Source organism: Pseudophryne corroboree, chromosome 9, assembly GCF_028390025.1.
Source record: "Pseudophryne corroboree isolate aPseCor3 chromosome 9, aPseCor3.hap2, whole genome shotgun sequence".
Classification (NCBI taxonomy): domain Eukaryota; kingdom Metazoa; phylum Chordata; class Amphibia; order Anura; family Myobatrachidae; genus Pseudophryne; species Pseudophryne corroboree.
Genome location: NC_086452.1, coordinates 107,656,864 through 107,672,177, shown reverse-complemented (window position 1 = coordinate 107,672,177; position 15,314 = coordinate 107,656,864). Strand labels below are relative to the sequence as shown.

The window sequence follows — 15,314 nt, the reverse complement described above, 5'->3', positions numbered from 1 at the left end:
TGAACTTGGTGAGAACGGTCTAGGTGAATACGTGCAACGGAGTGTGAAGTTGTTGTTTTCTTGGTATTACACTCCGGCTGTTTCGGAGCACAGTGTGAAGACTCCAGTGATCCTACAACTTATAGATAGCAAGTGTGTATTAGCGGGACGATTGGACCGCACGGTTGTGTGAGCAATACGTGGCGCAACGTGATACGAAGTTTTGCATATTTGTGCGTAAATCTCGTCATCACACGTGTTGTGTAGAGCACATGCAAGCGTGATTTGTGTAAACATTGTCTTTTAGGCAGATATTCACTTGGTACGGTAAGTTACTCCTAAAAGGCCCAGGGGAGATAGGCCGAAGTAGGGCCTGCATTGGCTACACGTGTCTGCTAAAAGGGGCGGATCCGTGATACTCGGAGCAGAAGAAGTTAGTGGAAGAACTTTGAGGACTTCCACCGTTACTGTGTTTGGAGCATTTTAGGAAGTTTTCCCATGTTAAAAGGGTCCACAATGGGAGCCAAGTGCACAACACAGGGATGTTCCTCAGTCAGGGTTCAGACAACAGAATTGAGACCGAGGGGGTCAGCTCGGTTGGTAATGTGGGGGAAGTATGGTCCCCACACTGAGACCTTTTGTGATGAATGGACACGAATGACTGTGGGGGATAAAGCATCATTTCCTGGGATAGGTAGTTTTGAACCAGAGGTATTGCAGAATTTAAGGGTTAGGATATGTCTGATAAAATCCCAAAAGCAAAGGGTCAGCCACACAAACTGTTTAAATTTATGGCAGCAAGAGAGCGACATGCAGAGGGAACTAGCTCACGCAGCCGGTTCCAAACCTAGCAGGAAACTGATGGCAACCGCACAACCACCACCACCGTATATTATAGGTGAGAAAGTGGCTACAGACAATAGCATACTGGTATATGATATGAGTAAAGTTGATAAATGTACTAATGCTAACCCGTGCAAGTTGTATCCCATTCTAAACTTCCCTCAGGACTGCGAGCAAGAAGATGAGCCCAGCATGATATCGGCACTCTCTCTAGCAGCCACCATACAAGACACCCAGGTGGGCATGGCCCAACCAATAAGAGCAGTAGTAAAGGCCCCTAGTGGAGGGATAGGTGAGGTCATTTCCACAGGTAAGTACATTATGCAGAGACAATAGCACCTCAGATTGTAGAGTCAACTCAAAACGATGTCATTGAACTAAATCCTATCAGGGTGATCGCAGTCCCCAATGGGAGGACTGACGCTCAGGGAATCACTCCCATCAGAAACATTGCTATGTATTGTCCCTGGTCCCGGACCGAATTGAGGACAATTATGTCTGAATTTCCCGATCCCAGAAAGGATCTAGTCGCATGCCAGAGGTTTATTAAAGAATTAGGGAACGCCACCGAACCCACAAACAAAGATTGGCGAACAGTGCTACGGGCATGTTTACCCTCCAATATTGACACCGCGAAATTAATTACTGATTGTAAATTAGACGCAGAAGTACCTCTCACTGAGGAATACACTCAGGAGAATGTACGACAGATCAATCTGCAATTAGGAGTATATTTCCCTACTGTTGTCAAATGGAATAAAATCTTTTCCATAAGACAAAAAGAAGGTGAAACGGCATCTGAATATTTCCATCGAGCACTGCAGGAAATGGCTAGATACACTGGGGTCGAGGACATTAAGGAAAATGTACATCACAGGGAGGTAGCTGTGTCAGTATTAATGGACGGGTTAAAAGACACACTAAGAACCAGGGTACAAACCTCTCTACCTAATTGGAGAGGTATCTCGGTGGCTGCATTGAGAGAGTCCGCTGTCGAGCATGATAGGAACATCATTAGGCACAGGGAGGAACAGGGGGAAAGGCTGATGACAGTAAGTATACAGGCTCTTACAGCAAAGCCCCACCAGCCAAAACCCCAGGCCTCTGACTCATGGAGAAAGCCAAGAGTTTGTTATCTGTGTAAAAGGGAAGGGTATTATGCTAGCAATTGTAACAGCACACAAAAATTCAGACCCCCTAGACAAGAACACGAGCAAAGTTATGATACACGTAATTGGGATCACATAGGAGAAGTTATGAGCCACACGCAGGGGAAACAAGGAGGTATCCACCTAGGAGGGACTGGCAGACCTCTGAAAATTCTCAGTTACCCCCCTCACATATTGTAGCTGCCAGTGCGCTGCGGGAGGGTCACAATATACAATAGGGGTTGGGCCACGCCTGTAGTCTGCAGCCAGTGAAGTTAATTGCTAGCCTTGGTAATGAACCTGAGGTCACAGTTGATGTAGCTGGTAGATCATTCCTTGTGGATACAGGGGCGGCCAGGTAAACTCTGTGATTTGTCTTCAAAGTTTCCTCTTCATTTCTTACGTTCACTGACAGGATTATAGTTCAAACGCCACATGCCTATTCGGTCTTTCAGAGCTCTGCCTAAATCCAGTATATCCCACCAGCATAGGGACACCAGTTTCAGTGTGCCTGGTCATGCACAAAGGGTGGAGAATGGGAATACTGGTGAAGATAGACTGTGCATAGATACCGATATACATGATGGTGTGACAGCCTGATGGTGAATGCAAATCTGACAAATTTTCTATTTATTATTTCCCCTCTCTTCTCACTTCCCAAAGATCACACAACTGATAATACACAACAGTTAAACAGATTTATGTTTCCTACAGAAAGGTCGCTGCCCCGTAGAGAACATTGTATCACTGGAGTGTCTGTTCCAGGAAGGCTGAGAGGCAGGACTGTTGTCACGGCACCTGAGCGCACCAGTTTTCTTTTTTCCTTTTTTTCTTTTTCTCCATCTCCCATTACCCTCCTTTCCTCCCCCTTCTTGTTCCCTTTCTCTCCCCTTAACAAGATGGACTTACCCCAAGAGACTGCGTTCGGGTTTTCCTGTTAACCTTGTTGTTGACCAGAGCAGTCTGTTTTGGTGAGAGTACCAGAGAGGTCGAGAAAGGATCTGGAATGGGTTCTGATGGCAAGGACGGATTTGTAGAATTCCAAGAGCAACACATCAATCGAGCAAAGGCGAGTATCAGAAAACGATCTGGTAGTCAGGGAACTAGGAGGCACTGTGAAGGGTTATTGGCTGAAGAAAATTGCATTTGTAAAAATTGTGAGAACATAGTTGAGGATGGGTGCATCCAGAGATGTCAGTCCAGCCTTAATATCAACATGGACCATCATCCATTGAGTGATTATCACTCACTAGTGGGTAAGGTTTTAAACCAAACAGAATGCTGGGTGTGCTCACAAGTACCTCAAAGTCAGAGCAAGTCAGGACTAGTACCGTACCCTTTAGCAATAGATGAGGTACTCGAATTACGGGGTGGGAGACCGGTGGACAAGAAATTTTATATTTCTAGGCCCCCTAGTTTGAAGCTCCACCAGTATCATGTAGAAAGATCCTTAGTATGTTTCAACATTTCCAATTCCCGAAAACCAGGAAATTGGGAGGTGACATGGAATAATCAAACCATGGCATTTTCGCACAGAGCTGATAGGATACCCGTAGACTCTGAACTTATACGCCAAATAGCCAACAGTGGAAGGTATTTTCGGTATAGGTATACTCAAGGAAGTAAGACCATGCGGGTTGGAGAAGTATCACCAGGGTTCTGTGCGCGTATCATACAGCCTGATACTTGTACTGAACAGATGAGAGAACTAGGGATTGGGTTTTTCACTTGGAAAGTATGTAATATGGTGATGTCATACTCTGTCCCATATGTTCTCCCCGATGATGCCTATTTCATATGTGGGAGGAAGGCGTATAAGTGGCTTGCCCCAAACTCAGAGGGATTGTGTTACATTGGAAGAGTGTTGCCAGAGGTCATGACCATAACCCATGATAAGATGAAAGATGTTCACCGCAGTGCTCAGGCTCCTTATACTCATACTCATTATGAACACATCGTTAAGAGACACCTTATAGATAGGACAGAGCACGTAGCCTCTGATTTGATCCACGAATCCACCGGGATTCAATTCCTTCTCGCATTAGACATTACCCGTACTGCCAGAGGAATTATAAATTATAGGTATATCCATGCGCTAGCGAACCTGATAGATAATATCACTGAGATGTATGACGACACCTTCAGGTATACGGGAAGGGAGGTGCAAGCTTACAAAACGGAACTGATCCAGCACAGGATGGTACTCAATTATATCACAGCCGTGACGGGTGGGTACTGTGTACCTTTGGCAACTCAATATGGTGTGAAGTGCTGCACGTATATTACAAACAGCACTGATGACCCAACCGAGATCATCGATCAAAAGATGGACGATATCTTGCAGTTGAAGTGGGAGTTCCGAAGGAGACACAACCTTACCCTGGCTGCTGTGAGTAATGAACTGACCGGCTGGGTCTCATGGTTGAACCCACGCAATTGGTTCTCAGGTTTAGGAGAATGGGCTCAAAATGTTATTATGAGTGTAGGAAAGTTTCTCCATTGTATCCTGGGAGTCGTTATAATTATTGGCTTGATATTTAGGTGTGTTCGAATTCTGACGCGGCGCAAGCACGGCACAAAATTGATGAGTTTAAGGAGCGGGGGCATTGTTACAGCAGCATATTTAATTTACGACCCATCCATAGAGACAATGTTGTGATAAGACATGATTGCAAATGAATTCCACGGCCCGTTTCTTTCACCCGTTTTTCCTTTGTTTCCCCTACAGCAAAAATACACCCATCCGGAAAAAGACTTCGATCAACACCCAAGAATGATTACGCAAATGTTATGTGAATGTATTTTTGATATGTGTCTTATCTTCATCTCTACAACCTTCAGTTAGTGACACACATAGTCGACAGGTGATATACATATATTAGCATTCACATATGTTCCCCCTCCATGTATCATCAACTAAATGTGCACCCCATTTGTTGGAACAAGAAGCCGAAAAGAGCTCGGTAGTGTTTGTTGGCCCACTTACAGACCCTTAATACGGGATAAGAAGGATTTAATGTATACTTCGCAATACATCGAAGCTTATCTAGAACATATACGGCACGATGATACATGCCACTCAGACATGGATTCATACATACATGCTTTTACTATCCCACTAGGTCATACATTTCCCACCTACACCTCTCCTCCTACCATTCAATCATCTGTAGATACTGTATTGTATATTTTTCTGTTTAATGTTTAGATAGTGGCAGTTATTGTTGACTGCCAAAGGGTGGACTGTCAAAGTCGAAAAATATTGTAATGCATACATCATGTACTAAACACACAGACATGCCCGCTGTTCGTCCACTTGTTCCGCCGTGCGTGCACATATCCGCAATTTGCGTATGATCACTCCCGCGTTCCTGCGCGTGGTATGGGTATTTACGGCGGAGTTTGTGGGCGCATAGAGGGTTATCAGAACATTACATATTTAACCCAAATAGTGCACATTGTACACATAGCCCCCCTGCACCACATCAGCAAGTATCAACAGTTTAAATGATTCCAGGACTAAGGGATTCGCCTTTGCATGATAGGAAGGGACAGACTAAGGTTATAAGATGATGTCTAGTATCCAGCTGTAGGGTATTTTAAGGGTAACATTCCGATATTGGTTAGAGAAAGATCGCATGTTCCTGCGTATAGTTATGTGCAGAAGTAGAATATAGATATAAACTGTATTTACTGTATATTATGTATGCGGCGGGAATCCAGAGGAGACCACCCACAAGAGCAGTTGGGAAAGACATCGCCCACCTTTTCAAATCAACCTATGACCTCTCCTGTAATGTAAAGATGCATCTCTGTGTCCAATGAACAAAGGGATTACAGTAACCATTGTATTGTTTATGGAAGTTGTGTACAAAAAGCCTATTGCTGCCTGGCCGGTCAGAAGACTCTGAACGCTATCTACCTGATGAGCGGAGGACTGGTCCAGGTTGTGCAAGCGAATATTCTCACATATGTACATTGACTGTAGCCATTATTCTGTTGTAGATTTATCTTGTTAGCCTTGTAGTGTATAATTTGTATTGTTATCCCCTTTCAAATAATTCACTGTGGTGTTAGAACCCAGCGGTTAACTACATATCGGTGTTGTGTCTCATTTCCCTGCTGGGGTTTAAAGCGTATTTAATTGTATAAGGTTTAAGAGTGTATTGATAAGGTGTACGCACTGCGGGTACTTTATACCGTCAGCACTGCGTAAGGTTTAAGGTATAACATCATTGCATTGCATTACTAATAAGGTTTAAAGTTTATCAAGAGTGTGTGCGCAAGCTGTGCGTACTTTGTACCCCAGCGCGGCGTGTGTACGCTAAGTCCGTACAACGTACGGGACTCTGTACGCAAATAGCGTACAAAGTGCGTAGCGTGTATCTTAAGTATAGTGGCCGCAGCGGCTCCATGGTAAGAGTGTGTTTAAAGGTATAGCTTTATGGTGTAAGGTAATATCGACATTATCAATAGCTGAACCGAAAAAATTAATATTGAACTTTCAGTTTGCAGAATTGATGTATTACAGATAGAATAGCTTCAAATAGCTCACCCAGTTTCTTTTAATTGACTACTAACATTCTCAAGTGACTACTATCAAGCAACAGCTAACATTATCACGTAACATCTCTATCACTATGCTTTCTCTATGCTATCGACGATTCTAAGTATACACACGTATTCTGCTGACCAGTGACAGATTTTACCTAGTGGCAGGGGTATAACTAGAACTTTGTGGGCCCCATAGCAACATATTGAAGCAACATACTGTTCCAATACTTCTTGAGACACCTCTCCGCAGCAGTTATTCATTGTATGTCCCATAATAGTTCTCTGGTTCATTTTCTGAACCATAGTAGTTAACTAGTTAATATTATGCCCCATACTAGTGCCCTAGTTTACTTTATGATGCATCATAGTTACCTAGTTTACATGATGTCACATTGTAGGGCTGCCAGTACACATTATGCCACACAGCATCCCCAATTCACATTACAGTGTCCTCAGTTCATATTATGCCACATTACAGTGCCCCCTCTTCATACTGTGCCACATTACAGTGCCCCCTCTTCATACTGTGCCACTTTACAGTGGCCTCCAGTTCATACTGTGCCACATTACAGTTCCCCCTCTACATACTGTGCCACATTACAGTGGCCTCCAGTTCATACTGTGCCACATTACAGTTCCCCCTCTTCATACTGTACCACAGTAGAGTACCCACCAGTTCAAATTTTGCCACGTTACAGTTTATATTATGCCACACTATAGTGCCTCGATTTCATATTGTGCCACATTACAGTGCCCCAGTTCTTATTATGAAACATTACAGTGTCCTCCACATTACAATGAGCAGGTCAGATCATGACACATTACAGTGGCCTCCAGTTCATACTGTGCCACATTACAGTGCCCCCAGGGCCAAATAAGGGTCTTTTTGTGCCCCGGGTGGCCATAGGGGGCGTGGCTTCATACAGGGGGCATGGTCAGTTACGCCCCCCTGTACAGTAGTAGCGCTGCTGAAATGATGTGCGGTGCGCGATGACGTCATTGCGCACCGCACAGCAAAGGTCCTCTCCACGAAGGAAAACTAGATGCTACGCATCTAGTTCCCTTCGTGGAGAGGACCTTTGCTGTGCGGTGCGCGATGATGTCAACGCGCACCGCACATCATTGCAGAAAAGGTCCTCTCCACAAAGGGAACTAGACGTGTAGCGTCTAGTTTCCCTTCACAGCGGGCAGCCCACTAAGGGAAACTAGACGCGTAGCGGGCAGCGGCAGCGGGGGGCACAGCAGCAGCGGATCTTGCCGTGGTGCGGCGCCCTCCGGATGGCACCGGCACCCTCCGGAAGGCGGCACCCCGGGCAAAAGTCCTGCTTGCCCGTGGCAAGATCCGCTACTGAGTGCCCCCTTACCTTTGTAACATCTACTATTCAGGCTGGGTAATGGATCAGACCCAACTGCTTAGTAGGTAAATCTGGGAAATTGGTATGCAAATTTATATCCTGGGTCCAGGCCCCCCTAAGCCTCTGGCCCCATAGCATTGGAACCCCTTATACCATCTATAGTTATGTCTAGGGGTTGTAGGACTGCAGCCTCCCCAGTAAAATCTGCCATCCAAAGGCAGTGTCTAGCAGTGGCAGTGACTTCCCATTGGAAGCACTCCCTGCTAATCACAGCCAGAAAGTGAGTCCAAGGGGAGGTGTTTTCTTTCTCAGGGGATTTACCATACTTTATTCAAAGCTACAGCAGTGCTGAACATGAACTGGTAGAGTGCGATTTAGAAAAGAGAAGAGGGAAGTGGTATCTGTGCAGGGGGCAGGGTTACACAGCAGCAGCAGCATGGGAGAGAGAAGGGGGTGGGGAGCATCAATCCCAGATTGATGAGACTAGCCAGCAGCCAGCCTATAAGTAGGGATGGCCATCGGTGGGGTGTCCATCGTTGGTTGCCATCGATGATACCATGGATGATAACCATTGATGGTACACAAACCATCTATGGTGATCCATCGATGGTTTGCACCACTCAATGGCCACCACTGAAAGGTGCTGGCTGGTCCGTGGACCAATAAAAAACCAAGGGCAGCGCTTAGCGGGTGTTGGGGGGTGAGCTATGCTCCGTGTCCCAGCACCACATAAAAAAAAAGTATTTAGTTATACCTTTCCATCGATGGAGGGAAACCATTTGGTGCTTCCCCATCGATGGCAAAAGTATTCATCGGCCATAAACCATCAATGATTTTGAATCAACAATGGTCGATGGCCATAACTACCTATAAGGTGAGAGGGACTTAGGGAGGTGAGAGAGACTGTCTGTATGTATGTACAGTATGTATGTATGTATGTAAGTATAAGTGAGTGACTGTGTGTGACTGTATGTATGTATGTATGTGTATATATGTGTAAATGTACACGGTCAAGTCACATTATTATGTCCACCTGCTACATTTGACGTTGGCAGCACGTAGCCCATGAAGTACGTCATGTGTCATGCGCTGGCTTCGTGGATATATAAGGTGTGTGATAGGCCATCTGCACACATATCACTCGTTGCTGTTATGGGTAAAAGGGGCAATTTAACAGAGTTGCAAAAGGGATGATTATCGATTTTTGAACCAAGGGTGGCAGTATTTCTGAAACAGCGCAATTTGTAAACTGTTTGCGTGCTGCGGTGGTGAAGGTGTATCGTGACTGCACAAATGGCACCATTGCAAATAACCGACGTGGAAACTGCGGAGCACCATGTTTCATTGATGTGGGAAGTGAACGTCGGCTACGAAGGTGCATGAAGGCCAACCGACACGCTACAGTGGAGCAGCTCGCTGTCAAAATGAACCTGGGGGATACCAGACGTGTGTCTCTAAAATGACAGTTCAGCGAACGTCTAGCTGCTGTCCGTGCTGCACACAGAGGTTACTCTGGCTATTTGCTGGTGGTCATAATAATGTGACTAAACCATGTATATACGTAGGTGTGCATGTGTGTGATAGGTATGTATATATGTATCACTGCTTATACGTATGCTGTAGATGTTTGGTTGTATATATGTATGTGTATTGCAATGTACAGTATGTAACAGTATGTTTTTATGTGTATGGTTTGTGTGTGACAATATTTATGCATGTACAGTATGTATGTATGTATATATGTATGCAGAGGCGGAACTACCGGCAGGGCAAGCAGTGCGTTGCACTGGGGCCCGCCTCTGTCCAGGGGCCCAAGCATGTAATGAGTCAAACTGACTCATTACATGCCGCTGTGCGATGCGGGCAACCGCTGCCCGCAGCGCACAGCCGCCCACAGAGGAGAAGAGCAGCGGCACGGACGGGGGAAGGAGGAGGACGGAGGTGAAGGAGGGAGCCGCAGCAGCGCTTTGTTACTGGTGGAGGCGCTGCTGCTGCTGCCCCTCTGCTTCACTATAGGCTGTCTTCCGAGAACAGCCTATAGTAAAGCAGGGGGGCAGCAGCAGCAGCGCCTCCACCAATAACACAGCGCTGCTTCGGCTCCCTCCTCCACCTCGTCTACTGCCCGGGAATCGTCAAGCTGCACGAGGAGCCTGAGCCAGCGGAGAGGGTAAGTATGATTCTACTTTCTTTCTCTTTCTTTCTTTCTTTCTTTCTTTCTTTCTTTCTTTCTTTCTTTCTTTCTTTCTTTCTTTCTTTCTTTCTTTCTTTCTTTCTTTGTTGGGACTGCCTACCGCTATGTGTAAAAATGGGGGACTGCCTACCGCAATGTGTAAAAAGGGTGGACTGCCTGCCGCAATGTGTAAAAAGGGGGGACTGCCTGCCGCAATGTGTAAAAATGGGGAATCTGCCTGCCGCTATGTGTAAAAAGGGAGAATCTGCCTGCCGTAATGTGTAAAAATGGGGAATCTGCCTGCCGCAATGTGTAAAAACGGGGGACTGCCTGCCGCAACGTGTAAAAAGGGGGAATCTGCCTGCCGTAATGTGTAACAAGGGCACGCTGTCTGCCGTAATGTGTAACAAGGGCACGCTGTCTGCCGTAATGTGTAACAAGGGCACGCTGTCTGCCGTAATGTGTAACAAGGGCACGCTGTCTGCCGTAATGTGTAACAAGGGCACACTGTCTGCCGTAAAGTGTAACAAGGGCACGCTGTCTGCCGCTATGTGTAAAAAGTGTACGTTGTCTGCCGTTATGTGTAAAAAGTGTACGCTGTCTGCCGTAATGTGTAAAAAGGGGACGCTGTCTGCCGTAATGTGTAAAAAGGGGGACGCTGTCTGCCGTTATGTGTAAAAAGTGTACGCTGTCTGCCGCTATGTTTAACAAGGGCACGCTGTCTGTCGTTATGTGTAAAAAGTGTACGCTGTCTGCCGTAATGTGTAAAAAGTGCACGCTGTCTGCCGCTATGTGTAACAAGGGCACGCTGTCTGCCGTTATGTGTAAAAAGGGGACGCTGTCTGCCGTAATGTATAAAAGGGGGACGCTGTCTGCCGTAATGTGTAAAAAGGGGACGCTGTCTGCCGTAATGTGTAAAAAGAGGAATCTGTTCGCTGTAAGGTGTAAAAGGGTCTCTACCTGGTGTAGTGGTGCTACTGTGCGGCGTAATTTGAAGAATGGAGACTACTGTGCACCGTTTTAGGAATTGGTATTATTTTGTGACCACACCCCTTCCCCGCGAAGCCACGCCACTATGTATTTTTGCGCGCGCCTACGACGCGCACTGCCCCTGTTTTGCATGCAGGGGTGGGGCTCCGATGCCGTTTCTTGCACACAGTGCTAAAATGTCTAGTTACGGCACTGTTGCTAGGTATCCATTTCTCTGGCCCTGAGCAGGTCCCCCTCACCAGATCCTCTCAAGGGGTGAGGGGGTGGACTTGGATGGGATGGGGTAGGGGGGGGGGCAAAGCATTTTGTCGCACCTGGGCCCACCGCTTGCTTGTTCCGCCACTGTATGTATGTATGTATGTATGTATGTATGTATGTATGTATGTGTATCAGTGTGTGACAGTACATATGAATGTGTGTGATTATGGGCCTAATTCAGACCTGATCGCAACAGCAAACTTTTTCTCTAATGGACAAAACCATGTGCAGTGCAGGTGGGACAAACGTAACATGTGCAGAGAGAGTTAGATCAGGTGCGGTGTGTTTCAACTGAAATCTAAATTGCAGTGTAAAAATAAAGCAGCCAGTATTTACCCTGCACAGAAACAAAATAACCCACCCAAATCTAACTCTTTTATGTATGTGAGTGACTAAATATTTATGTGTATGACTATGTTTGATAGCATGTATGTATGCATGTGTATGACTATTGGCCCGATTCAGACCTGATCGCTGTGCTGCAAATTACACTGACCTGCGATCAGATGGTACAAGTGTGCGATTGAATGCAAATCCGTTCGCATCACACTCACCATCGAATTATTTTTTCATACTGTGCAGTGTGTGCGTAGCCCAGGATTTACTGTAGTGCAATACAAATAGGCTGATCGGGTTCGGAGATGACGTCACACATCTGCCCTGAAAACACTTGGGTACGCCTGTGTTTTTCCTGACACTCCCAGAAAACGGCCAGTTACCACCCACAAAGTCCTCTTCCTGTCAATCACCTTGCGAACAGCCGTGCGATCGAAACTTTCACACCATCCTGTTGCTGTTTGGCGACGTGCGTGCACATTGTGGGTCTGAATCAGGCCCTATGTGAGTGACAGTATGTATGTATATACAGATTTCTCCAGCTACATTGTTGCTGCATATAGCAGCATTCTATAGCGGGCATGCTGCCTTGTAAACATCGCTAGCCGGCTCCCATAGACTTCAATGGGTCTCCCATAGAAGTGAATGTATAGCGGGAGCGCACACATAGCGTACACCCTGCTATACCACAAGCAGCATGCAGTGATGCATATGCATTGCAGCAACACTGTAATAGGACAAATACAGGTATGTGTATGTATAAATGTGTGACAGTATGTATGACTGCATGTGTGTGTGTGTGTGTGTGTGTGTGTGTGTGTGTGTGTGTGTGTGTGTGTGTGTGTGTGTGTGTGTGTGTGTGTGTACTATATGCTATGCGGGATGCCGGACGAATTCGGACATTTTTTTAAAGGGGCAATTATTCACAAGGTATGATTTATCCTTGTAAATTTTTGGCTCTTTAAAAAAAATATTGGCATCCTGCACGGTCGCCAAACTTGGACTTTATTACATCACGGCATATGCACTGGCATTCCTATAATGGGTGCAGTGTGTGTGGTGCCCATGGGCCCCTGAGTCCAAAGGGGGCCCCCACCGCACACGCTGCACCCATTTTCTGAATACTCACCCCTCCGGAGTCCCACGGCGACGTCCACGGCAGTGTTAAAACTCTGTGAAAATGGCCCAGCGGCCATTTTCATGGAGTTCTGCGCATGCGCAGTAGAGAAATCTCAGGGAAAAAGGCCGTAGTGCCATTTTCCCGGAGATCTGCGCATGTGCAGTAGAGTCTGAGCGTTCTAGTGCTCAGACTCTTAGCGCTGCCGGCAGAGAGGAGGGGGCCTGAATGAAGGAGGCTGCACCCGGGCCTCCTCCTCTCTTAAAATGCCCCTGGGCATATGTATGTAATTATGAAGGGATGTGTGTGACTGTATGTATGTATATATGTTTCACTGTGTACTTCAGTGTCCCACGGTGAGGAAACGTAGGGAGGGAACACTCTCCACTGCTATGCACACAAGGCAGCCCAGAGAGGGCTGTACATGCTAGAGATGAGCGGAGAAACGGGAGCGTGATGTGTGACCAGGCACTTTTTTCATGTACAGTACATGCTGAAGGCTTGCGCACAAGAAGTCAATCCCCACATCACAACTGTTACTCTTTAGGCTCCCAAAACCTTTAATCCTGCTCTGACTAGCATTATGGCAGGTGTAGTTTCTGTATATGGCGTCCTCTGTGAGTGGTTCAGCGCCTTTGGACACAGCTGCTTTCAGCTACACACTCACGACACACCTGCGTCTGTTTAGCCACCCCCCCTCCTCCCCTCCCCATTACCTCCTGGGTACTCTTACTCAAATCGACAGACCTTGCATCTTCTGGACAAAAGGTCAGAGCCTAGATTTTTGGGATTTGGCCACAGTGATTTAGCCAATATGTTCCCAAAGTTGTTTCTGATTTTTTGTTTTTCTTTATGGCAATATATGAATCCCTAGCACAGCAAAAATATTTATTGTGTAGGTCACTAGTATTCACTGGGTTGGTTAGGTTACTGCTGTATGTTGAGTATATTTTGGGCAATAATAAAACATTTCTTTCCAGGTATATTCGGTTCCTTCTGCCATTTCTGGAGTCAGCAGAACAGTTCTTTATGGTTGGTCACAAAGTCACCTATTATGTGTTCACTGACAAGGTCAATGATGTGGTTAAACCCAAACTGGCTAACGATCGTATCTTGCAACTACACAAGGTTACTGCCGACCGACGTTGGCAGGACGTATCGATGAGAAGGATGGAGGCACTCACACTCTTCACAAAGGAACGAATGCCGAAAGAGATCGACTACTTGATATGTGCAGATGTGGATATGGTGTTTAATGATCACATGGGAGTTGAAATACTTGGAGATCTTGTTGCCACACTCCACCCGGCATTTTTCCTCTCGGAACGGGAGTCCTTTTCTTATGAGCGTCGGCCAATTTCTGCAGCATATATACCAGACGGCCAAGGAGATTTCTATTACATGGCAGCTTTATATGGTGGAAAAGTGGAAGAAATTTACAAGCTCAGCCTGGCTTGCCAGAAAGGTATCACAGAGGACAAGAAAAAGTCCATTGAAGCTGTGTGGCAGGAGGAATCTCACCTGAACAGGTATCTGGTATACAATAAACCTACCAAGGTGCTTTCTCCTGAATATCTGTGGGATACTGATTTGCCCCATGGTGAATTTATAAAGAAGAGGCGGTTCCTAGCTGTACATAAAAATCACAATGAAGTGAGGAACACAAAATGATCTTTTAACCAAAACTATTTGCGAAGTGACTCACTTTCTAGAACGCTTCTGTCATCTTGTCATTCTCGTATAGTTGTAAAATATAAAAAAAAAGTATGTCAAAAATGTATTTATATGTAACCAACAATGTATGAATAATTATTCTTAAATAAACAAGTTATTATCAGTATCATACATTTGTCGTATGTATGCCTGGAAAAAAGTACAAATTTACATGTAAGGGCTGTGGCCTCAAAGGGAAGACCAAAAGACCAAAATAATCCTTTTTGGTGCACTCTTTATAAATGTTATTTATCTGAAACATAACTTTTATTATATCATATTCTAAAATTTGTTTAGTGCGGTTGAAAAGCATACAGACAAAACACATATGTTTAAAAATATTATTAAATCCAATTTTTCAGTATGTCTGGTAATTTCCAATATTGAGTATTCACTTTTGCATGCGTAATATCCTGTTGGCATAGATAGTAAAGATGTGTGCCGGACCATTGTTGCTGGATTTATTTAGATTTAGCTCTGATTCGTTGTCAACCTTTGGATTTGGATTTGCCAAACTGCTGTGACTGGTTTTGGATTTTTTTTTTACATTTACAAAAAAGCTAAAATCACATAAGTTGGGTCTTTTTTTGTTCCTAAAATATTATTAGCCTCAATAACATTAGTATCCAGTCACTTCCAGTCAATTTTGATCACCTCCCTTTTACAATAGTTTTTATGGTTTTTAATGACAGAGCAACGGCACAAGCACATGGCAGTTTATAGCACATCGATAAAACATTGCCACAGAGTATTGGGGTACAGTGCACAGAACTATGTATACAATAGATCTATATCATTTTTTCTTTTTTGAACTTGCAGCTTGGTTCAAACTGCATGGAGTGACAGGGCTT

The 15,314-nt window shown here is 45.3% G+C and overlaps 1 protein-coding gene across 1 annotated transcript in view; it reads left to right on the top strand.

Moving 5' to 3' along the window:
- LOC134957666 (histo-blood group ABO system transferase 2-like) overlaps window positions 1-14,583 on the top strand; it is a 141,343-nt gene extending 126,760 nt beyond the window's left edge. The window contains exon 4 of the mRNA XM_063939719.1: window positions 13,731-14,583. Coding sequence (XP_063795789.1) covers window positions 13,731-14,421 — 691 coding nt within the window. The 3' untranslated portion in view covers window positions 14,422-14,583. The remainder of the gene's footprint in view (window positions 1-13,730) is intronic.
- Window positions 14,584-15,314: the final 731 nt, after the last annotated feature.